Here is a 24,343-nt window from a genome sequence, read left to right on the forward strand (position 1 = left end):
CCCACATAAAATTGCATTTGGCTTTAAAAACCCGAATGGATGATTTAAAACCATGTTGTTGTTAAAAAATTTATTGAAGTAACACATTGATCCATGCCCTTCTACAATCAAAAATGTACTCTTAGATGAGATCAAAGGGTGTTTGATTGAATGAATTAGTTGTTCACAGTATATATTTCTGAAATGATGTCACATTATTTAAGTACCAACTTGAAATGTTTAGGGTGCGTTTATTTTAGTATTTTTGATATTTTTAGAGTTTGGTAAGAATAACGAGGTAAGATTTAAAAATTAATAAAAACACCCTCCTAAGTTTGTTAATTTACTAAATACATTTGTAATAAAAACATTAAAAATTACAAAAAAACACCCCCACCCACCCATTAAATACTGCAACCGGCCACCACCGCCGGAGGGTGGTCGGAGTCACCATATCGATGCATGACTGACTGGATCTGACTGATCGTGCGCCCAGATGACCTTTTTCAACCAAATCCACTGTGGATCTAGTTGGAAAATGTCAGATCTACGACCAAATGACCAGATCTGACCATGTTTGGTCGTCAACGATGACCAAAGATCTAGTCGTCAACAGCCAGATCTTTGACCGTTGATTTGGCATTTTTCAGCTAGATCCACAGAAAATGATAGATCGACGCACTACTGGCTAGATTCGACTAGTAATACGCCATTATACCAGATTCCGACCACCTTCCCACGGTGATGGCCAGAATTTGGCAAATATAGGTAGGTGGAAGTGTTTTTGTCAATTTCTAAACTTTTTTTGGGGAGGTGTTTAGTTAAATTAATAAACTTAAAAGATTTAAAAATAATTAAATATAATATAATAATATTTTCAGAATAGGGAAACAAACCGGTATTTTGGAAATAGTATGAATAAGATAGTAAAAACTAATTAAATATAATATAACAGTATTTTCAGAATAGGGAAACAGAACCGGTATTTTGGAAATAGTATGAATAGGATAGTAAAAAATATTAAACCAAACAGACCCTAAATATTATTTTTCAGTTTCAAAACCAAAATTTCATACGCTCGTTAGTTATTCATATAATGATGCCATCAGCAATGGACATGGAAAATTGCCACTTAGTCAACAAAATTGAAGAACCCTGTATGCCATAAAAACACAATAAGAGTCCAAAAAGTTAGCTAAATCTGTGATGCCAAGCGTAAGTTCGGGGCAAAAGATATTTTGACAATTTTTTCCCAACAAGGAATGTGGGACTTGAATCAATAGTAGCTTTGGAAGTGATGACAATGGTAACTTACATTCTGCTTGAGCAATGTCACAATGAGATGACAGGAAAAGGACCAAAAGAAGATTACTACTTAAATATTTGGAACGTGAGACTTGAATGGACAATCTAAATAGAATGTATTATTAAAACCTCCTATGAGCATTAACATGTTTCAAACTCTAAGCTATAACTCAACTACGGTAACCTAAAGTGAAGTGAAAAGATAAAATCATGTGATAGCAGGTAATGACTAGCACTACATTCCTACACATTGTTCATTACTATAAACCCATATGAGCAAAAACTGCAATTCTACCATCTCCATGATCAACTTAATAAAATAGCATACACAACACAGAGCAAATTGACGCATCCTGCAACTCAAAACCACACTGATGGTGAATTAATAAAGGAAAACCAATTAACCTACATAAAGATCCATCGAATTGATTAATAAATATTAAAACCAGATGACCAGCATAAAGATCCATCTAATCACAAACTCCTGCATGAAAAGATCTTACTCAGGACTGAGAAGTTCTTTAGTATTACACTTGATTTCTATGTCGAATGATTTACTGTAACTTACAGAGTTATTCACATCCAAATGCACCAAAATCCTCTTCAACACTTTTAATAATACATACTCTATGTCTAACAACTTCATTATCAAAAATGGGGGAAATTAACACTGATGAATCATGTTTAATTTATAGTCTACATATGACAAATGAAAAATCGCAAAAGAGAACAACAAAAATTCAAATGAGAACATACCCATCTGCAAGTACCACTAAAAGCAACAGGAACAATCAAATGGACAAAGCGGAGTGTTTCCAGCATCAGAATTATTGATACCCAACTCCTCTTCAGTGTAGATAGTAAACCCATCTTCAGTTTTCTTCTTAGGCCGAGAAGGAGCATCTGCGAAACCACCCTCTGCAACTCCTTTACTCTTATTTTCTTTCTTCCTTTTCACCAATTTTGTTTCACCAGATTCATCTTTATTTGACTTCTGGGATTTTTTTTCTTCAGGTTTCTTCCTTTTTTTACCAGCGAAAATTTCATCAATCTCATGACTGACTTTTTTAGACTTCGAAGAAGGCTTTTCATCAATCTCTTTACTTCCTTTTTTTGACTTCGAAGAAGGCTTTTCATCTTCTACAGGAGCAATTTCTTGCGTTTTTTCAAGTACCTTGCCAGATTTAGATTTTCTAGGCATTGAGCTCAGATTTAAGCTGCAAACCCATCAAAAAAATGCGGAAATTATTAGATAAAACCATTAAAACTGAATTTGATTGCTGACAAAATGCAATATAGACGTCAAGGAGGGAAATTTAAGCATCAAACGAACAAGCACTTTCATTGCAAAGCTTATAAACAAAACAAATTAAATGAGAAACACATCGCCCATTGAAAATAATAAATTAGAGTTCAGAACATTTTGTGATAACTCAAAAGGAATTCAGAAATCAACTCTAAAAAAAAAACATTAACTGAGAACTTCCTTAAATAGAAAAAAAAATTACCTTAAATATTAAAGAATGAATTGTGAGATTCAACCACTGAAGCAGAGAATTTCGAAACGGAAAGAAATCCAGAGAGAAGAGGGTGGCTTAAACCTTAAACCCTAGCTTTACTGGGAAGGGAGGCAGTCTTGTCAGATAGAAGATGAGGGCGATTGAGTGGGCTATAATGAAACTAAATCTTTTATATGGGCCAGATGTTAAGCCCAGTCTCAATCACGCACTATATCAGTCTGCTTGTGACCGTGAGGACTCTTGAGTGCATCAGGGTCCTGCGGCTGCTATGACTATCATCTTCAACGCCTCCGCGCGGAGGTTCAGTCGCACAATCTCCCGTTCGTGGTAATGCCATCTGTCCTTTTGCCGCTTATACGTCATTTTTGGGCTTTATTATGAATCAAGCCAGTGCCAATTCGGTAACAGTATCTTAGCTGATTATTTCGTTGTCAAAAATTGTACAAATTTAACTTTACGGACGTTCGGTTTAAGAAATGTTAGATTACTGAAAAGTTAGTTTATCTTGAAGATTATTGGGGATTTTAAGAAAATATGTTTGGTTAATTGATGGGTATGTTATATTAATATATTTGGTTGGGAGGAATAAATTGGTAGATACGTTATTTAAATTACTGAATTATCCTCTATTTAAATATTATAATTATATTATTTTTTTAATATTAATAATTATTTGATTATTATAACCCCCTGCATTTAAAAACTTAGCAAAAACAACCCTATAATAAAAGTTTAGAAAATCAATAAAGCACCCCCACCAACCCAGCCACTATCGGCAGCCGACAACCTAATGACGCACGGAAGGCGGGAAATGGCCTCCGTGCGCCGTATGGCCATTTCCGGCCATAGATCTCGCCATAAATGGCCAGACGTGATAGATCTGGTCGTTAACGGCCAGATCAATGACGGATCTGACCGAAAATGGCCATATCGGCGCACGGCGGCCATTTTCGGCCTTTCGTGTGCTGTTCCGGCGGTGGCAGGTGGGTGGCGGTGGCTTGGGTGGGCTATAATTTGTTTGAATTCAAGGGTAATTTTGTCCAAAAAGTTAATTAATTTGGGTGAAATAGTAAAAACTATATTCATGTAAATAAATTAAAAAAATAAGGGCATTATTGTCCTAAATTTTTATTAATAAGGGATAAAATTATAACAAAAAATAATAATAAATAACCCTGGTAATCTTAGAATACCTAAGAAAATTGAGGTAATCAGATTACCTCCAATATTACCAATAGTAACCACTAATGGTATTTGAAGATTACCGGTATCTTATATTACTTGACAACTAAACATGGTAATCAAGTAATATAAGATGACTTAACCCCAGTAATCTTCAATAACCCCCAACCAAACGCCCCTTGAAGATTACTGAGAATCTTTAGGAAAATGTGTTTGGTTAATTGGTGGGTATGTTATATTAATATATTTGGTTGGGAGGAATAAATTGGTGGGTATGTTATTTAAATTACTGAATTGTCCTCTAATTAAATATTATTATTATATTATTTTTTAATATTAATTATTATTTGGATTATATAACCCCCATGCATTTAAAAACTTAGCAAAAACAACCCCATAATAAAAGTTTGGAAAATCAACAAAGTACCCCCACCAACCCAGCCACTGCCGGTCGCCGGCAACCACCGCAGGCCAGAGATTTGGCCGAAAATGGCCATACATGACAGATCTGACCGTCAACGGCTAGATCGATGACGGATTCGGCCGTCAACAGCCAGATTCGTCTATCTGGCAGTCATGATATTTTATCAAAAAAAATTAATTGATTTGATCGTTGGTTGCTTAACGGTAGCCGACCATTGGTTGCTAGTTGAGCAGTTAATGGTCAACTGATTGTTAAGTAGCCAACAGTCGTGGGGGGGAAGTTTTTTTTTTTTTTTTTTTTTCACTTTCCCCCCCAAACCTCAACTATAAATTAACCCTCATGTAAACGAAAGAATAGGCTGGAAAAATATTTTATATTTCTTGTGTCTTGCTTGAATTATAATATCAACATATATAAAGAATTTACATGAGAAGATAAGTACCAGTTGTACAAGATAGTAATAAGAATAACAAGAACGAGATAACACGATAAGAAACCTAAAGAAGATAAAGATAAGCAGTTGTTGAGATTTGAATGAAGATAGGTAAAGATGTTGTGATTTGAATGAAGATATAGATAAGGCTTAAAAGTCGTAGTTTGTCTTGGTGTCGTTCAAAGAGTCTACGTCCTAGCGGCTTGGTAAAGATGTCATCAAGCTGGTCATCAATCGAAATAAATTTAACTTGAATCTAGCCTTGAACAATCAGTCCGCGAATAAAATGATAGTCTAATTCAATGCGCTTTGTACGAGCATGAAATATAAGATTAGAAGTTAAGTAAATTACTCCAATATTATCAACAGTAACCACTATTGGTATTGAAAGATTACCGAAATCTTATATTACTTGACAACCAAACATGGTAATCAAGTAATATAAAATAACTTAACCCTAGTAATCTCATATAACCACCAACCAAACGCCCCCTTAAGGTAATCTATATTTCCATTAATATAACTTTCCTAGTAATACAACATTCCATAACTAAACTAAGCCACCACCGCCGACAGCGGCCAACCACCACGGACTGCTGCCAAAAACTCGCCGGAGTCCCTAAAAAAGAACGAGTTTGGGTGGGAGGCTCCGGGAGGCTTCGATATGGTCGTTTCCGGCCATATATGGCCAGATCTATTCCGGCCGAAATAGATATGGCCGTTAACGGCCAAATCTCGCCTAGATCTGGCCGATAATGGCTAGGAGATCTAGCCGTTAACGGCCAAATCTGCCTAGATCTCGCCGATAATGGCTAGGGATCTGGCCATTAACGGCCAAATCTGGCAAATGGCCATATCGAAGCCTCTTGGTCATGGTGAGTTGCTGATGGGGACTTTCGGAGACTTCCGACGGTGGTCTGCGGTGGCGGTAGGAGGTGGGGGTGATTTCGTAATAAATTAAAATTTTATATAAGCAGGGGTGTTTTAACTAAATCTGAAATATTGGGGGTTAAAAGAAATTATTCAAAAATTAATAATAAAAATGATATTATATTAATATTTGTAAAGGGGACAATTTAGTAATTTAAATAACATACCCACCAATTTATTCCCCATAACCAACCATATTAATATAATATACCCACCAACTAACCAAACACATTTTCTTAAAGATTCCCAATAATCTTTCAAGGTAATCTATCTTTCCAGTAATCCAACATTCCCAGTAATCTAACATTCCTGAACCAAACGCCCCCTAAAGATTACCAGGAATATTTAGAGAAATATGTTTGATTAATTGAAATAAATTAGTGGGTATATTATTTAAATTACTGAATTGCCCTCTTATTAAATATTATTATTTAGATTACTAAATATAATCCCCTACACTTAAAAACTTAGCAAAAACAACCCCATAATAAAAGTTTGGAAAATCAACGAATGCCCACCAACCCAGCCACTACCAACCGCCGGCAACCACCATCGGCCGCTAGCTTCCGACAATCCAACAGCACACGGTTGGTCGTAAATGGCATCTGTGTGCCGATATGGCCATTTGTGACCATATATATGGCTATATGGCTAGAAATGGCCAAATTGTGACAGATCTGGCCGAAAAATGACCATAATAGATCTAGCCATTTTTACCCATCAATATGGTCGAAAAACTGCCATATCGACTCCTGGCAACTTCCGACGGTGGTTGGCCAGTTGCCAGCGGTGATGGTCTACAATTTGTCTTAAATATAAGGGTATTATTGTCCAAAAACTTAATTAAATAGGGATAAAATTGTAATGGCAGATTAATGTAAATTGTTTTTAAAGCAAGGGCATTATTGTCCAAAAATTTTATTAATAAGGGGTAAAATTGTAACAAAAATAAGATTACCAAGTAATCTTAAAATATCTAAGAAAATGGAAATAATCAGATTACCTCTTGGGAGCGTTTGGTTCAGGGAATATTATATTACCGAGGAATGTTATATTACTGGAAAGATAAATTACTAGGGAATCTTTAGAGAAATGTGTTTAGTTGGTTAGAATAAATTGGTGGGTATGTTATAATAATATGTTTAGTTGGGAGGATAAATGAGTTGGTATGTTATATAGATTACTAAATTGCCCTCCTTTTTGAATAATAATATAATATTATTTTTATTATTATTTTATTCTATTATTTCTTTTAACTCCCTATATTTGAAATTGTACTAAAACACCCCAACCATATAAAACTTTAATTTGTAGTAAAATCACCCCCACCTACCACCGCCGGTAGCCGCCGTAATGGCATAAGACCAATCGGATCTGGCTGGTCGTGGGCCGGTAAGGCCTAATCCGGCTAGATCTGGCCGTGAATATGGCAGTTTCACTACTGATTTGGCCGTGAAACGACCACAAATCTGGCCATGAAAAGGCCAGATCTTTGGCTATGAAACGGCGACCATTTCACAGCCAGATCTATGGCGTTTCACGATCACACCTTTGGCCGTGAAATGGCCAGATCTGGTCATTGCGGGCCATAGATCACAAATCTATGGCCGAAAAAATCCTTACTAGTACACAACCGAAAAGATCCCACCGGTCTTGTGTCGATATGATGACTTTCGCTGACGGCCAGCGGTGGTGGCTAGCGGCCGACGGTGGTCTTGGGTAGTTGGAGGTATTTTATTAACTTTTAAACTTTTTTGTGGCGAGGGTGTTTTAGCTAAATTCTCAAATATAGGGGGTCTAGACAATTGTTATTTGGTAGACATATGAGGGCAAATGTGTCCGAAATGATAAAAGATTAAGGGCAGAATGGGGTCAAAATTAAGATTACCTCGATAATCTTATATTAACAACCCCTATGAAAGTAATCTGATTACCTTCAATATTACCAACAGTAAACACTATTTGCAATAAAAGATTACGTAATATTTTATTACTTGACAACTAAACGAATGAATCTTGAAAATTAAACAAAGATCACAAGATTAATCTTATATTACCTTGAACCAAACGCAACCCTTATATTACCAATAATAACTACTATTGGTATTGGAAGATTATCGGAATCTTATATTACTTGACAATTAAACATGGTAATCAAGTAATATAAAATTACCTTACCTTAGTAATATCATATAACCCTTAACCAAACGCACCCTAAGGGTTGGCCTCGCAGCCAATGCCCTCTTCGTTGATTTCCTAGGTTCAAATCACCTTAAAACTATCTACTATATTTGTGACTTACTTTGAAATATTAAGTTTGTAGGGTGTTTAATACGCTCCGGGATTAATCGAGTGATGCATTAGCTAACCTGGATACCACGGTCATTAAAAAAAAATAAAAAAATGTATAAATTATACAATAAAACCTCCCTATTGTGGAAAAGTTCCTTCGTTATATTCTCTGTTTTCAAGCCTTTGAACATTAGTTTGACCCAACAAACATGTAGGTTAAGGTTAGATGTGACATTTTTGCGCCTCGGAATTAATAAAGTTACGCATGGCCTCCTTGGTCATAAAATAAAAAAAAAAAAAAAAAAAAATTTGTACAAATTATATTAATATAGAAATAAATTAATTACTAAGATTCCTCACTCATCTAAAATTGTATACATATAATCTTGATTTTAAAATAAGTTAATTGTTGGTACCATTTATATTCCATACAATATCGCCCGAGTGACTTTGGAATTGTTCATCCATCTACTCTTTATACAATACTGATCTTATTATTAGTCCAGTCCAGTTACAAAAAATTAAACTTGTTTGTTATATATGGTCGTGATGAAGCCATGGCAGGTGAATTAGTAGAGTAGAATTTAAAAAGGGTACAATACGCATTGCTCTGAATTTGTTGTACCAAAGAATTAAAAAGACGCAAGTTAAAATCTCTCTATGCTTAGCGGTAACATAAACTATAAAGCATTAACAAATTAATTAGTAAAAAGATCAAAATTTGGCCACACCATTCAAAAACTTTTAAATGTAATCTTTCGCTATTATAAATATTTCTCCAACACTACAGAAGCCTTTATTCCCTCTTGTTCTTATGAGAAAATATCAAAAGATTGTAACCTGTTTATACTCCAGGAATAGGAAACTGGGTTGTGAAAGCTTCAACCCTACCACGAAGATCTGATACCTTATTCATCAACGAGAAATCCGATGATGTTACGAATTTCATGAAATCTTGGAGCTTTGATCCTTTAACCAATTTTTTAGCTTCAAGTGTTATTTGCACACCCTCGTGAATAAAGTCAGCAACCGCTACGAATTCTTTCTCTGTAAATCCTCTGGTAGTCATTGCAGGGGATCCTATGCGAATGCCACCGGGGACTAGGGCACTCTTATCACCTTTACAATTTAACAATAGCTGGAGTGAGTACCATGACAGCAAAATAGAAGGAAAAACACTCGGGACTTTATAAAAGATAAATGATTAGGACCAGCAAAGCAAGGCATACCTGGCACTGAATTTTTGTTGAGGGTGATTGAGGCCATGTCAAGAATTTTCTCCGCACGAGCCCCATCAATACCCTGTCAATAACAAAGCAAATACTTTTTTACATCCAATAATTCAATGGTATAAAATATCATTTGCAAATATGTTCCTTCACATTATGCATGGTCAAGTGAAATAATTTGAGACATTGCAATTTCACAAAACTGAAGAATTCAGTCTGATATTATAACATTAAAAACAGCACTTCAATAAACAATTTAAAATTGTACACAAAATTACAGTATATGTCATGTTGTACCATATGGTAAGCTAACGCATCAGTTTCTAACATTAACTTCCTATTAAGACTAAAATCATCACTTTGCAAAAAGAATACAAATATTTCAGGACCCCTAACTGTTGGCAAAAAAATAAGGAGTGAGAAACTTGCATTAAATACGAAAACTCAAAAATCATATCAAGAACCCAAAAAACTCACCATCGGCCTCAGATCTACAAGAACCAGGTGATTGTCACTTCCACCTGAAACCAACTTGTAGCCTAATTCAATCAATCGGCCTGCAAGAGCTCTGCAATTAGAGACCACCTACATGAAAGAATTAACTAAATTCAGTCCACTGAGTTGGGATACTCCATAGAAAATATCTTAATCATGGAAGTATGATAACCTTGTCCTGGTAAGCTTTGAACTGTGGAGACTGTGCATGCTTCAAGCAAACTGCAAGGCCCCCAATTGTATGGTTATGAGGACCACCCTGTACATATAAGTGTTCATTATGGCCCACAGAGAGTATTATAACTAAAGAAGATAGAAGCAAATTCCAATGTAGACCAAAAACAAACTATCATTCAGGCGCATGGTAAGAAAGCAAAAGAGACAAGTTCAACTAACCTGTAAACCTGGAAAAACAGCATTATTGATGGCAGACTCTAGATCCACTCCAAGGATGGGATCCTTTCTGAAGAAAATCATACCACCTCTTGGACCCCTCAGGGACTGGATGGAAGTATAGAAATTTATCATGTCATGATAGTAAAAAAAAAAAAAAATAATAATAATAATAAGATAAAAAATTATGAAACATTTTATAGAAAACTAAATTCAGAAATATTTAGCACAACAAGACTATTTCAAGCATTCAAACCAAACCTTGTGTGTTGTTGTTGTCACAATATCACAATACTCAAAGGGGTCAGCCACGACAGAAGCAGCAACAAGCCCACTTATATGAGCCATATCCATCATAAGAAAAGCTCCAACTGCATCAGCAATCTTCCAATGCCAAGTGGTTAGCCACTAAGGAATACACAAACACAGAGCAGAAACCTTTTGTGCCATTATCTAACCGATATTAACGCAGAAGTGGTAATAAATCCTTACCTTCCTCATGCGAGGATAGTCAAAATCTCGTGGATATGCACTAGCACCAGCAATTATGAGTTTTGGTCGAAAGAGAATAGCTGTTTTCTCAAGCATATCATAATCAACAAGTCCTGTTTCAAATACAACAAAAAATTAATCAACCACTAAGCCATATTGTCAATCATTATATCCTAGGCAACTTTGAGAATTAACCAGCTTCACCTGTAGACTCGTCAAGTCGATAAGGCATGGATTCAAAATAAATTGAGGTGCCAGAAACCCGCCTTTTAGGAGTCATGAACCCATGAGACAAATGTCCACCATGAGGTAAGTCCAAACCCTAAATAAGTTACAACAATATATTATGGATTCAACATTTCTAGTAGGACAATAATCATAATTAGAAATTGAGAAAAAAAAAAAAAGTATATAGAGCAACTAACCATTATTCGATCATGTGGATTCATAATAGCAGTGTAAACCTCAAAATTCGCTGGAGAACCTGACAATGGTTGGACATTCACACCCCACTTCTTTTCATCCAAGTGAAATGCTGCCAAAGCCCTTTTCTGACAAAGGGTTTCAAGCTCATCGATGTGCTCATTACCACCATAATATCTGCAGTACATAAAAGGATGTTTTGTTCACGTAAGATACAATATAAAAAATAAAACAAATAAACTTGAATACACATTTCCTTGAAATGGAAAAGGGTTTACCTTTTACCAGGCAATCCTTCAGAATATTTGTTTGTCAAACATGAACCAACTGCTTCCATCACCGCCCGGGATGTAAAATTCTCTGAAGCAATAAGCTCAAGGCTCTTGAACTGCCTCTCTTTCTCTTTATTGATAATTTCACGCACCTGAGGATCTGCTTCACTAAGTTCATAGTCTACAAAGCTACTTCCATTACCTGACATTGGACTTTATAATTCAAGGAACAGCCAGATTTGAAATACAATTTCTAAAACCAGAGAGCAAAACTACAAGTACCTCCAATTTCAGGTACAGATACAGAAGATGGTGGCCTCCCAGTAACCAAACTTCCTTCAATGTAAGAGGATTTGCATGGCTTCATGGAATTTAATTTAATCTGATTTGGGAATCCGCTCATACCAGACCCTTTCGAAGGAAATCGCAAACTCTTGGCCCAAATGACCTGTTGCAAAGAACCATTCACAGCAGCACCACTACACGCCTGCATCTTGGTTTTTATCAATGCCACACAAATATCCTACACATTGAAAATAAAATAAACGAGGACTCAATTGCAAAATTGAAATTAATATAATCATATTACATAAAAGAAAGCTAATGAAATAAACTAAATGAGGACTCAATTGCAAAATTGAATTTAATATAATCATATTAATTAAAAGAAAGCTAATCATAGTGAGTGTTCCATTGTGCTCCATTTGGGGAACTGAAAATAGCTAAAAAATTGTTAATTGAAATTGCCAGTTAGGGCGCACCTCTGGCCCAATATTCCTTCAAGAACATCCTTCAAGAACAAATGAAAAATAATCGATATTTTATAGAGAACAGAAAAACACTAAAGGCAACTTCAAACTGAATGATAGTATTACTACTGAGACTATAAACTGCCGAGCGAACAAATACAAAATTCTATATGCAAATTAGGCTCAAACAAAATTGAAACAGCAGAGATATCACGGGAAAAAAAAAAAAATTGATAGCATACAAATTTACTCTAATATAATATTTAAACTCCTAGTTTAGTTGTGGAATCACCATCATGAACAGATTATTTATATCATTTTAAAATAAGAACTAAATCTATTAATTCAAAATGAAAATATTAATATATATACATTTTTTTTTTTTGGTTAAAAGTCAAGATTGAAAAAGCTAAAAAGAAAAAGACCAACGGTTGACAGAGGTTACTGGATGGAATAAACCCCAAAATCTTGCCCGCAGAAGCGTTTGTTGCCGTTTATCGGCGCTTAGTGGTCACTTCAGGGTGGCGGATGGCTTTCCGCGCGGTGGTTGGGACAGTTTGCGGCGTCGGCTTGGAGTGGGGGAGTGACCCGTGGCTATAATGTGTGTGTTTACTGTTTAGTCGACTTTTAGGATTATAAAGAAAATTTATTTTTCTTTTATAAAACGGGCTTGGGTTGAGCTAGCCTCCCTCAGGCCTCGCAAGAGATTTTTAACATCATATTAACAAATTGGGTCATGATGCATATTGCTATATCACATATGAAATTCAAAACCAAAAACAGTGACAAGAAACATAAATAAATAAAGAAAAGAATTGAAGCTTTGATGATAAGAGTTATACTGGAAAAGATTAGAGAATATTTTACTTCAAATAACAAGCTAGAAAGCGCCTTGAATTTTCTTGAGCCTTTGTCTCGGTGCTTCAGAGAGTGCTAATTTTGTATTGAAAAGAGAATAAAACCCTAGTTCTCTAAAAATGAGTGAAGTGGGGTGGCGCCGTGACCGTGAGCAGTCTCCATTGTCGTAAAAGGTCAAAAAATAAGTAAAAGTACCACGTCGATATTTTTAGTAAGATAACACAGATTCGGATGTCAGAGCAAAGACTTCAAAAGGGGGTCTGCACCTCAATAAATCCCTTAAAATAAGGAGTGAAAAATATCGGGTATGGTATGGCACAAGGATGGTCCCCTGAACAAGCCCGAATATGTGTCAAAAGCCATTGGATTTGGATCTTTCTGTATTAGGAAGTAGTAGTTCTAGTTGAATACTTGAAGAGTAATACTATAGTTATTGAAGTAGTGCATCGAATTCATACACCTAATGACGTGACAAAATCTTGACTGTTAATTAATTTTAACTGAATGATGATCAGGATTTTATCACATCATTCGATGCATGAAATCGGTGCACAACCTTCAATGACTGTATCATTCCCGATACTTGAATGTATTAAGGTGATAATCAGAATATATGAAAGGGAAGATAAGATTTTTTTTTCAAAAATGAAACAATATATAAAAAATATAAATAAAGGAAACGAATGGACCAAATTTAAAGAGGACGCACATGTAGGAATGAAAATTGTTAGGGTGATTTACTTTAGAGATAAATTCTTAGACAGAACATATTCTGGGAATTTACATGTCAGTCCCGGCGCCTAATTTCAAGATGCGGAGTCAATATATTTTAGCATTTGTGATCGTCCCCTGAAACTGTAGCTAAATTCCCCATTACAAAATTTTGATGCGACCATTCAGAAAAACTGGCTGAAGAGACGACACGTCAGGAATGAAATTAGTCATGTAGTAAGGGCATTTGCATAATAAAAGACAAATAGATATGAATATCACACTCGTCCAGTCTGGTGTTGCATCACTACTAAAACTTTTATGAGAAAACAAAAGATTCCGTAAAACATTTGTCAAAGCAAGTAAGTTATGCCACCAAGATATTTGGCAGCAATTTTTAAAACTTGTTTAGTGTCGTCAGAACTGCAGAAAAGTACTTCAAATCTTGATGAGGAAACATGAATTCTTCATTCCACATGTGAAATACCCCCACCAGTTTCAGCTTTTGTCCTGCACAGGCCCATCAGTTTAAGTGAGAAAACTGGCTTAGACACATAAAAAGACCTTCAGTAAAGTGTTAAAAATCTGAATCAGGGGCTGAAAATAAAGTTATCAAAATTTATCAGACCTATTTTCTGGTTTAATACCGACATCAACAAAATTAGAAATCAAGATGGAGCATCACTTCAGCACAAACTACATTTTGGATGGCTCCAACCCGCCAACAATAAACTAAGGTGAACTATTGATGATCCAACCCACTAACACATTCTTCAGATATATTATGGATTATAGTTGTGAAGTCAGTCTCCTATGAAACTGATTAACTAGTTTCATTTCAGATATGTGTACAATAGTTGTGACGTCAATATCCCACAAGACTGACCTTTCAGCTACACTTGAATTAAAAAAAGTTCATTATCTTGGAAAAAAAAATAATTATAAAAACTGGTCAACGTCTTGTAATGAGCAAAATCATTCATTTCTTTCACAAAGCACATTAATGCAAAAATTCATGCATAATGATGATGGAAACTGCCAAATAAAATACATCATACAACTAAAAAGTAAACTTAGAACACCATTCTCTTGAATCACAAGAGATTGAATAAAAATCTGAATACCATATATTTAAAACCATTCGACAAGGACAATCTAGACTTACTTGTGATCAGAAGGATTTGGCATCACTTCATAAACGATTGTTGCAACAACATCCCTCTTCAACTGTTACTCAGAGACAAATAAGAAACCAGAGAGAGGAAGCTATCAGTTCATAATTATACATGAAAGAAGAAGAAAAAAAATATTTTTAGGGAAAAGAAAAGCAACAATACAACCATCAAACTTGTCAAGCATTAAATTACCTGGGTGGCTTCACCTTTTAAGCCAATGTAGTGTATCTGAGTTGTTTCACCTCCAAAATTATCAGGGAAGTGTAATGTAATATTTGCCACACTTTGAAATTTGGAATATCTAATAATATAGACTAATATATTGTCAGAAACTGGAAGATAACTGATAATGAAACAAAATTCAGATGTTTGTCAAAAAAAATACATGGTATCCATGTTCCACGAATTACTTATGATTACCTGAATAGTTCTCATCATGAAATAAATATAATGAAGTTTCCCTTATAAACATAAAATTGTTTGAGAAATAATCAAGGATTACCTCGTCTGGTATTCCAAAACTCCTTGCAGATTTTCCACCAAATCCCACTCCTTGAAACAGATGATACAAACATCTCATATAATTTGAAATGCTAAATTTATCAATAACTCATTAAAAGATGCCAATATTAGGCGTACCTGAACAGCTTGCATACCTTGTGCATCTGAGAAGTCAATTCCATCCCGATTGATGAACCTAATTTAGATTTTAAAGAGAAGACTTAATTTCAGGGTAATGCCTTTTTCTTTCATGAAAAATTGCTGGGAACAAAACAATAAAACAAACTTCATATCATAATTTAAATTATCATTGACATGGAAATGAAGGCCCAAGTTCAAGAGTTTCCTTCATACAAACCGCTAACATCTAACTGAAGTCAGCATGTTTGCACGCAAACACCGACACAAAACATAGTTTGATGATCAAGCCGCAGAAAAAACTTCCATCTTAAGGTTAAAAAAAAAAAAATGAAATGTTTTGCAGTGCAGAGAGAAAGCAAAACCTTTTGTTCCCTACTTTAAGAGCTAAAAATATACATAAGGTCTAATATTACATTACTAGGATCATATGATAGTTCTACCTTCTATGGATGAGATAAACTGTAGTTTTAGTTATTCCCCTTTGATTATTTGTGGATGCTAGGTCTACTACAACTGTATCTCCTCATCTTTTACTTCAATGCATTGTTTACAGTTTCTTAAAAGAAATTAATTAAAAAACAGGTTAGCTAAGTTTAACTGCAGCGATTGACCATATTACATCAGAAATAAATTCCCAGGGTTAAACTTTTACACTCTCATCTTGGAAGGACTTGTTCCATCAGCACCACCAACAATTGAAATGCTCTTGATCTTAACATCTGACGTAAAGCTGTCACAACCAGACAAAAGGATAATTCTTTGTAAGCTCTTTGAAAACAGAAAAATCGCAGGGCAAAGGATACTATAGCTCTATTAAATAGGAAATCATATTAAAATAACAAAATGCTGCTATTAGAACAGTTTGATTTGAAAATGCCTGTTGCAAAAGATAAGGACTCTAAAACAACAAAAAGTAAAAACTCACGGAATATAAACAAGTAACTCTGGATCGCCATCATTACTTTCCAGGTGTTCCTGTCTCCACAGAGAGTACTAGCAATTAGCTTTAAGATACCGTGCAACAATTAATTACTTTGTATATATCATACAAAGATATATGTTAAATATTCAGAGTTGCCAAAAAAAAAAATCTCAATTAAACCACGGCACGCCATATTTTGTAGTATCTTTCTGATGTATGGTTAGCACCTTTCGCTGTAAATGCAATTCCCAGATTTTGTGTAGAAAATCCTTGGTGTGAATAGTAATATGTATGATACACGCATAATAAATAGATAAATTACCCCAGAAGAATTTAGACGTTGCTCCCACGCTTTAAAGACAGACTTAACACTTCCTGGAACAGCCTCATTTAATGCAGACACCTAAGAAGCAACAAATGAATCCAACAAAAAGAAGAAAAAAAAATCAGTGAAAGCAAACAACTAAAATAACATATTTTCAAGTTCTTCATAAGAGAATTTAGTTTAAATCAACTAAATATACAACCAAGCACCTTATTCACCAGAATAACGATGTGATTGCAAAACAAATATAGCAACACAAGTAATCAAGAATATAAAGTTTATGCAGCCAGCAATATATCAAACAACCACTAATTTCATTTAATCTCCCAGAAGGGGCCAAGGGCACACAAATAAGATGCTCTTAAGTAATTATAGGATGCAGAATTGCAGTTTAAAAGGTTTGAGTGTCAGTATCTGGTGCGAATTAAGTAATAGTTAAGACCAATATACTAAAAAGAAAAAAAAAAAATGGTGATCGTTCATTCGTTGTAGTGAATAAAAATTGTAATAAGAGATAAAAGATTAACCTTGGGGAGGTCTATATGTTGGTAGAGAGACCAATCAGAAGAACAATCATGATCTTCACAACTGTGATCATGTAAACACGCCATCTCTGCCCTCTAAATCTCTGCTGATGCTACCGCGCGATCAACACTGAAGCAGAAGAAATTTCGGGTAATATAAAAATTAAAAAGGCAGTGGGCAAAACGGTCATGTTTGGATCTATGGAGTATGGATAAACATAAGACGCACCGTTTCGTCAATTTCAATTCTAAGGGTTCAAAAAATAAAATAATTATTTTTATATCGATTCAGAATTTCTAAACCTTAAAATACAAAAAATACGTAGTTGAAATAATTTATTTTATCCCAAAACCGAAATTAAAATATGTCTATAAAGAAATTATTTTAATTTTTTTTTATAAATATACTTGTAAGACGAACTCTTCATAATTTATTAGGAGTGTTCAAAAGAACCGATTGAAACTGGAACAGACAGATAGCTGGAGTTTGGTTCTGGTTCCTACCTGAAATTGGCCATCAATGAGTAAGTTCCGGTTCTAAATTTTTGGAACTGTTACTGTGCTGTTATGGTTCCGATTCTTATAGTTAAAAATCAGAATCGGGAACCGAGACTAATATAAAATAAAATTAAAGAGTAAGGGGTTAATAAAAACTTTTGTAGAAAAAGTAATATGAATACATTTATATTTATATTTCATAACATTTAAAATAAGTTGGTTTGACTTTTGAGAATCTATATTTATAAAGTAATGGAGTTTGTAATTTTATTTTTGTTAATAAGTGCCAGGTGGGGGATATTCGTAAGTTTTTAAGGGTTTTTTTACCATTTTAAAAACTTTTGGGGGGTCATGAATTTTACAGGGTACCCAGAAATGAAACTGGAACCGTCGTTACAGGTTCCGGTTTCGATTTTGGGTACCTAGGAACCAGAATTGTTGGTTTTGATTTTGGTTCCAAATTTCAAGGAACCGTCAGTTCCGGTTTCTTTAAAAAACGCAGGATACCCGGAACCGAACACCCATTTAGTTATGGACAATAGTTGCAATATTTTGTAAACCATTGGACTTTTTAGTAATAGGGTTAATGTTCGGGGAGAAATTTCCCATAAGAGAGAAAAAACGCTGCGTTTCTTTCATCTGGTTGATATTGGGGTCTCCGAAATCCGAAGCCGAGAAATCGACCAAAAATGTCGAGAGAGATGGAGGGAGTAGAAGGATCAAGCTCAGTAGCAGGGCGATTCACGTTGCCCCCAAGGCGCATAAACAACGAAGACATAATATTTTGCATAGATGTGGACAGTGAATCCCTTGTGGAAATGAAATCAACAGGAATTAATGGGAGACCATTCACTAGATTGGACTCTATCAAGCAAGCTATCCTCCTCTTCGTTAATGCCAAGCTCTCAATCAACCCCGATCACCGTTTTGCTTTTGCCACTCTCGCCAAAACCGCTTCTTGGGTAATTAACTATTTTGCAATTCTACATTTTTTTTTCTTAGTTTCCGCTCATTTCCTCTTAACTGTCCATTTTGTAAACGACTTGTCATTTATTTGTATTTATATCACTTGCCTGAAGTTGTAACTTGTCCATTTGCTATTTTGAAGGTTCTTTAGGTTGTTTATTATCTATTAAATTTTCTTGCTTGCAATTGTCTTAATTTATGTTGTGAATGGGAATAAAGATGCAGAAATTTATAGAGTATAGGNCTTTTGCCACTCTCGCCAAAACCGCTTCTTGGGTAATTAACTATTTTGCAATTCTACATTTTTTTTTCTTAGTTTCCGCTCATTTCCTCTTAACTGTCCATTTTGTAAACGACTTGTCATTTATTTGTATTTATATCACTTGCCTGAAGTTGTAACTTGTCCATTTGCTATTTTGAAGGTTCTTTAGGTTGTTTATTATCTATTAAATTTTCTTGCTTGCAATTGTCTTAATTTATGTTGTGAATGGGAATAAAGATGCAGAAATTTATAGAATATAGGTTCTCCTAAACTTTATGTTATGCAAGCTTGGATATCCTTTCAAAGTTTTTCCTATTGCCAAAATCTGTCAGGTAAGAGGTAGTTGATGACTTCAGTATGAATGACTGAATAAACTAAGAGTTTTGGACGTTTATAACCCATAATTTTATGGATTGCCTTCAGACTAATCTTAAAGTTATATTTGATTCTGATTTGTTTGTATGTCCATAGGATACTCCTCCCGGCTAAGGACAATTGAGGCACGTAGTTCTATAACAATAACATTACTCATATGTTACATGCTTACATTAAATGGAAAATGCTGCTGAAGTAATAATTTATGATATAATGTGAACAAAAATTTTGAAACTTTATAATGATTGGAAATTATCCATGTTTCTTATTTGATATGTTGTAGCATCGGAAAGAGTTCAGCAGCGATGTAGAGTCAGCTATGGCTGCAGTTCGGGGGCTCTCGGCCACTTCTTCTTGTGGTCAGGCAGATCTCACCCATCTCTTCAAGTTAGCTGCTCATGAAGCAAGGAAATCTCGTGCACAAAACCGGATTCTCAGGGTGGTAAGCTTTAGTCGTTTCGCACTTGTATTTATTTGCCCATGCATTTTGTTCCAAAAAAGTGCAAAATTTTATATCTATTGACCTTACTTCTTGTGCAAACTTATTAGTATTCAATTTAGAAAATCTTAGTGCATTTTCACTTGAAAATCATATGATTTCTCAATATTATGGCCCCTCTGGGAGTTTAAGAAGTATTTGCAACAATTTCGTTTATTTTTAAGATTTTCTTTGAGGCATCTTTATTTTAAACCTTACCGATATGTGGATTCCCCATTTCCTCTATGTAATGACTTAATTCTGAATTTGAAATCATAATAGGATGGCAATTATATTGACCTGTATATAGCATTCCTGTAGTGCTTGAATTTTTTCCTGAAATTCAACTTAGGTTCTGATGTTCTGTTGCATGTAGCTTCTTTTATACTGCAGATCATCCATAAAACCACAACATCAATGGCCTGTAAACCAGAAATCCTTCACTATGGATGTGATGTACCTCCACGACAAGCCTGGACCTGACAACTGCCCGCAGGTGGTCTATGATGCTCTTGTTGATGCCCTTGAACACGTTTCTGAATATGAAGGCTATATCTTTGAAAGTGGACAGGGATCAGCACGAGTCCTGTTCCGTCAAATGTGTGTGCTGCTATCACACCCTCAGCAGCGTTGCTCACAGGATGATGTTGACATACCCAAGCCTCTTGCAAAGAAGTCACCTGCAGCTGAGACAACAAATGGTGAAGATAGTGTTCCTGTATCCAGCCAGTGAGAATGTCAACTATCAAATTGATTACTAGTTCATTATGCTTCCAAGCAGCTGGTTTTCACTTGTATGGTTCTAGATTCTGTTGAAATAATTTGTTGAATTAGAATGTATACTCTGATCGGCCCCTCCAATTCCGGTGTACAAATTGTGAATTCTTTTAAATTATTAATGGCTTATTAAATATGAAATAGTATCAGATTTTCGATCCAAGTTTTTATGTGGTGAATGACATAAGCATACTGTTGGATCCAGAGTTATCCTTCTACCCTTGCATTTCGTGGACTATACAAGGCTCCTCCAATGTTCAAGCTTCTTATTAGCTTCCTTGAATCATAATGGATATATTAAAAATTCTGAAGTTGCAATCCATGATAAGATTTCGTAGTCATCTATACCAATCTTTGTACAGCAGGAATATGAAGTCTACAATAATAAAATTTATCTGAAATCTGAATTATTGAAGTTCCTTGAACATGTGAAAGGATCTGATATGGGATTAAAGAAAGAAGCACGAAGTTTGCTTAAAAAAAAATGAAAGGATCACAGAGGCTGGGATTGTGATTATTATTGTCATCTAAACTGAGGGCATGTACAAGTGCCCACCTGAAAATGTATAAACATAAGCCATCTCTCCATTGATTTATGCTTGAAAATTGAAATTAGGGCTTCTTTAATTATTCTAACAAGTTTCATATGATTTACCTCATGAATATAAATATCAATGGGATCAATTATTGATACTAAAGAAAAGGAATAATCGTGTAGATTCAATGAAGTTTAATATTACTTTAAATGTAGTCAATGGTTCCTTGCAGTACCAAGAGCCACCCAAGTTGCCAAGAGTATCTCATCAACCCAATTTTACAAAGCTACGTATTTATTAAAATATGCATTCATTTGAAAAATGATCAAGTTATCAAGTCATCCTGTTAATTCAAGATAGCTTGTAATGGTCGGCAAGATTTCTGTTACTGGTGGGTGCTGGGAATGTTTTCCTTATTAGTAAAAATACATATTAAATGATAAACATTAAAGTTTTTTTTAATTATCTGTCAACGCTCTTGCCCTTTCCTGTGTGGCTAAAGTTTTTCTACCAATTCTTTAAAGATTTCATAATGTTGAAAGTCATCTTCTTCCAACTTGTTTGACAATGGCATAACCCATCCAACAAATTTTGAGAACAAGTCATGATCATGGTCACCCACTTATCTGCAGAGAAAAGTCTACAGATTAAATGGTCATGATCGTCTGATAAACTTGATCTGATAAGAGATCTACTTGGGCATGACTCATCAAAAGTGGTCCTACTCCATCTGTGCATGCTTGCATTAATATTATAAATCATAATTGTTCTCTATAAGCCTATAGATTATATATTAATCCAATGGCTAAAAAATTTTCTTTTTGGTGGGTTGACCAACCAACTGTATGCATCTCTTTTCATGAAGTTGTCCGAACAGTTAAGCCACTCTTAACGAATTCCAATTACCCGGGACCAATCTACTTTTCTCTGTAAATGCGCTTCAAAGTTGTCCCAGAGTCAACACTCTCTTTATTAATCCACTAAGAATCCTTTTCCTTTTAAGAAATGGTTATGTCTATAATCCAAAACAGTTCATATTTACAGCACCTTTTGTGGGAAAAGCATTGGCATATGCACGTAGCTGAACCGGCTAACATGGCTAGTAATAGTGCCTAAGTTAAGAAACTAATTAATCTTATAATTAATGATACACATCATATGCCTCTTTAAGTGAATCTTGGGGCAGTCTTAAAATATTACACAAAGCATACATAAAAAACAATAAGAATTATTGAAACAGAGTGTGATTTGACCTCGCTGGGAGCCACTTATGCATCAATATACAATTATTATCGTGCTAACATGCGCAGTTTAGGGTCCTTAAATCCATGATTACAGAGACTAATTCATGAGTCATTGGAGTTTTATAAGTTGGGTGGACTATGAAGAATTAAGAAAGGTTGTGTAAAGACTGTTTGATATGGGAATCTGCATATCCACTGCATCTTCAGAGATTCATGATCAACCTGAGATTAACAAAGGTCATGAAGATAATGTGTTATTCCTTGAACAAAATATTGTTTCTAAGAAACTTGGTTCTCTTTATTCCAAACAAGGAAGCAAAGGACTGAACCAAGATGCCGCCATTCTTTGCCAGGTTTGTATCGGCTTCTCCTTCTTTTGTTGGATTTTTTTTAAACATGATATATATTCTCGAATTTCTTCAAGATTTGATATGTTTGGCCTTATTGCTCTTCAAGCTTTTGTTATTAAACCTGTCGTTTTCTTCAGGGATATGGAATGGAAGATGGAGCGTTTTGTGGAGTTTTTGATGGTCATGGGAAGACTGGTCACATCGTGAGCAGGATTGTGAGAGATCGGTTGCCATCTCTGGTACTAGACCAAATGAATGCTCTTGCAAAGAATACAGTAACAAATAACCAAAATTTGCAAAACCGCATTGACAGAGTAGATGATGAAGAGGTGCCAAGCAATGAATTTTATAAATGGCAGGAGGCTTGTGTTAGTGCTTTCAAGGTGGTGGACAAGGAAGTCAAGCTTCAAGAGAATTTGGACTGTTCTTGCAGTGGAACCACAGCAGTAGTTGTCATAAGACAGGTATTAAATGAAAGCAAATCACAACAGAAATCCTAGAATTATAATCTGTTTTGGAAAATTCATATTCATTGTTCTCTTCTTTGTCATCAGGGTGAAGATCTTGTTATAGCAAATCTTGGGGACTCGAGGGCTGTGTTGGGGACAGTGAATGAGAAGGGAGAAGTCAAGGCTGTCCAATTAACAACTGATTTAAAGCCGGGCTTACCCAGTAAGAAACTGTTTTTTTTTTTTTTTTTTTTTTATCAAGACTCTTTCATATTTCTTCAGAAATTTAATCATAACAATGATTTTGTAATGCAGGTGAAGCAGAAAGAATAAGGAAGTGCAATGGGCGAGTACTTGCTTTAAAGGAAGAACCACATATCCAGCGAGTGTGGCTACCCCATGAGGACTCCCCAGGCCTGGCAATGTCTCGAGCTTTCGGAGACTTCCTACTCAAAAACCATGGCATAATTTCTGTCCCTGATGTTTCCTATCACCGCTTAACTTCCAGAGACCAGTTTATTGTTCTTGCAACTGATGGGGTAAGTGCAGTACATGATGACTGGTAAAAGTTGATTATAAGGTCAGTAAAATAATCCTGATTGTGTTTATGTAAACAGGTATTCGATGTGCTTAGTAGCAACCAAGTTGCCTCCATTGTATGGGAATCAGGTAGCGAACAGGAAGCTGCAAGAGCTGTGGTGGAGGCGGCAACCATGGCATGGAAAAAGAAGTTTCCGTCTTCAAAAGTAGATGATTGTACTGCAGTTTGCCTCTACCTTCAAGACAGGCAACAAAACCAGTTACCTTGACGTCTTTGTAACGCCGTGGCGCAGCGCAGCCATAGTTTTTATCTTGCAACACTTAATAGTCATTTTACTACATGATATGTTTCCAGTTGCTTTTTTTTTTTTGAGATAAATAACCATAACCAATCGATCAAATGGGTTTCCAAGGTTCAGTACAGATCAAGCTACAGATCTGGAAATTACAATAATATCTTATGATTCTAAATTAAACTCCTGGACTTATCAAACCATCAATTGTGTTGGTTTGATAAATTCAGAAGTATTAAATACGGTGACAACAATGGTAAAAGCCCATTTTAGGGTCTCACTGATGGCATTACCTATATA

The 24,343-nt window shown here is 35.2% G+C and overlaps 4 protein-coding genes and 1 long non-coding RNA gene across 7 annotated transcripts; 2 read left to right on the forward strand and 3 right to left on the reverse strand.

Moving 5' to 3' along the window:
• Positions 1-1,755: 1,755 nt before the first annotated feature.
• LOC116123310 lies at positions 1,756-3,145 on the reverse strand. Its single transcript, XR_004127016.1, has 2 exons — positions 2,793-3,145; positions 1,756-2,501 (listed from the first exon to the last, which is right to left on the reverse strand). It is a non-coding gene; the product is annotated as an uncharacterized LOC116123310 (long non-coding RNA).
• A 5,637-nt stretch (positions 3,146-8,782) lies between these two features.
• LOC116123294 (serine hydroxymethyltransferase 3, chloroplastic-like) lies at positions 8,783-13,203 on the reverse strand. 3 transcript variants are annotated; one of them, XM_031409088.1, is made up of 12 exons: positions 12,986-13,203; positions 11,652-11,892; positions 11,376-11,571; positions 11,100-11,274; positions 10,879-10,996; positions 10,675-10,787; positions 10,444-10,566; positions 10,186-10,290; positions 9,962-10,048; positions 9,772-9,879; positions 9,295-9,367; positions 8,783-9,184 (listed from the first exon to the last, which is right to left on the reverse strand). In XM_031409088.1, the coding sequence occupies exons 2-12, from the start codon at positions 11,860-11,862 to the stop codon at positions 8,910-8,912; spliced, it is 1,584 nt and encodes a 527-aa protein (XP_031264948.1). In that variant the 5' UTR covers positions 11,863-11,892; positions 12,986-13,203; the 3' UTR covers positions 8,783-8,909. The 3 variants fall into 3 exon arrangements, with proteins under 3 accessions (XP_031264948.1, XP_031264945.1, XP_031264946.1); XM_031409085.1 differs by lacking the exon at positions 12,986-13,203 and adding an exon at positions 12,564-12,821; XM_031409086.1 differs by lacking the exon at positions 12,986-13,203 and adding an exon at positions 12,548-12,821.
• Positions 13,204-13,908: 705 nt separating this feature from the next.
• On the reverse strand, positions 13,909-17,440 carry LOC116123297 (PITH domain-containing protein 1). The gene is made up of 9 exons (XM_031409091.1): positions 17,279-17,440; positions 16,749-16,829; positions 16,430-16,479; positions 16,157-16,234; positions 15,502-15,559; positions 15,365-15,414; positions 15,055-15,163; positions 14,853-14,914; positions 13,909-14,197 (listed from the first exon to the last, which is right to left on the reverse strand). The coding sequence occupies exons 1-9, from the start codon at positions 17,360-17,362 to the stop codon at positions 14,155-14,157; spliced, it is 615 nt and encodes a 204-aa protein (XP_031264951.1). The 5' UTR covers positions 17,363-17,440; the 3' UTR covers positions 13,909-14,154.
• Positions 17,441-18,394: 954 nt separating this feature from the next.
• LOC116123295 lies at positions 18,395-20,768 on the forward strand. Its single transcript, XM_031409089.1, has 3 exons — positions 18,395-18,735; positions 19,660-19,818; positions 20,231-20,768. The coding sequence occupies exons 1-3, from the start codon at positions 18,463-18,465 to the stop codon at positions 20,585-20,587; spliced, it is 789 nt and encodes a 262-aa protein (XP_031264949.1). The 5' UTR covers positions 18,395-18,462; the 3' UTR covers positions 20,588-20,768.
• Positions 20,769-22,532: 1,764 nt separating this feature from the next.
• On the forward strand, positions 22,533-24,309 carry LOC116123305 (probable protein phosphatase 2C 72). Its single transcript, XM_031409100.1, has 5 exons — positions 22,533-22,764; positions 22,899-23,225; positions 23,316-23,433; positions 23,526-23,749; positions 23,828-24,309. Exons 1-5 carry the CDS (start codon positions 22,588-22,590, stop codon positions 24,017-24,019), a joined length of 1,038 nt encoding a protein of 345 aa, XP_031264960.1. The 5' UTR covers positions 22,533-22,587; the 3' UTR covers positions 24,020-24,309.
• Positions 24,310-24,343: the final 34 nt, after the last annotated feature.

This window comes from Pistacia vera, unplaced genomic scaffold, assembly GCF_008641045.1.
Source record: "Pistacia vera cultivar Batoury unplaced genomic scaffold, PisVer_v2 Contig141, whole genome shotgun sequence".
NCBI classification, from domain to species: Eukaryota; Viridiplantae; Streptophyta; class Magnoliopsida; order Sapindales; family Anacardiaceae; genus Pistacia; species Pistacia vera.

Bases quoted from the DNA above. Each gene is read 5' to 3' on its own strand.
- LOC116123295 (XM_031409089.1), top strand. From the start codon at position 18,463: ATGTCGAGAGAGATGGAGGGAGTAGAAGGATCAAGCTCAGTAGCAGGG. The intron at 18,736-19,659 runs GTAATTAACTAT...GATATGTTGTAG, and splicing joins TCGCCAAAACCGCTTCTTGG to CATCGGAAAGAGTTCAGCAG. The intron at 19,819-20,230 runs GTAAGCTTTAGT...TGTTGCATGTAG, and splicing joins AAAACCGGATTCTCAGGGTG to CTTCTTTTATACTGCAGATC.
- LOC116123297 (XM_031409091.1), bottom strand. From the start codon at position 17,362: ATGGCGTGTTTACATGATCACAGTTGTGAAGATCATGATTGTTCTTCT. The intron at 15,560-16,156 runs GTAAAAGTTTAA...AATCTAAATTAG, and splicing joins AGTCCTTCCAAGATGAGAGT to GTTCATCAATCGGGATGGAA. The intron at 14,915-15,054 runs GTAATTTAATGC...TCTGAGTAACAG, and splicing joins TAAAAGGTGAAGCCACCCAG to TTGAAGAGGGATGTTGTTGC.
- LOC116123305 (XM_031409100.1), top strand. From the start codon at position 22,588: ATGGGAATCTGCATATCCACTGCATCTTCAGAGATTCATGATCAACCT. The intron at 23,434-23,525 runs GTAAGAAACTGT...TTTGTAATGCAG, and splicing joins TTTAAAGCCGGGCTTACCCA to GTGAAGCAGAAAGAATAAGG. The intron at 23,750-23,827 runs GTAAGTGCAGTA...TTATGTAAACAG, and splicing joins TTGTTCTTGCAACTGATGGG to GTATTCGATGTGCTTAGTAG.
- LOC116123294 (XM_031409088.1), bottom strand. From the start codon at position 11,862: ATGCAGGCGTGTAGTGGTGCTGCTGTGAATGGTTCTTTGCAACAGGTC. The intron at 11,275-11,375 runs GTAAACCCTTTT...TATGTACTGCAG, and splicing joins GAAGGATTGCCTGGTAAAAG to ATATTATGGTGGTAATGAGC. The intron at 9,185-9,294 runs GTATGCCTTGCT...TAAATTGTAAAG, and splicing joins CAACAAAAATTCAGTGCCAG to GTGATAAGAGTGCCCTAGTC.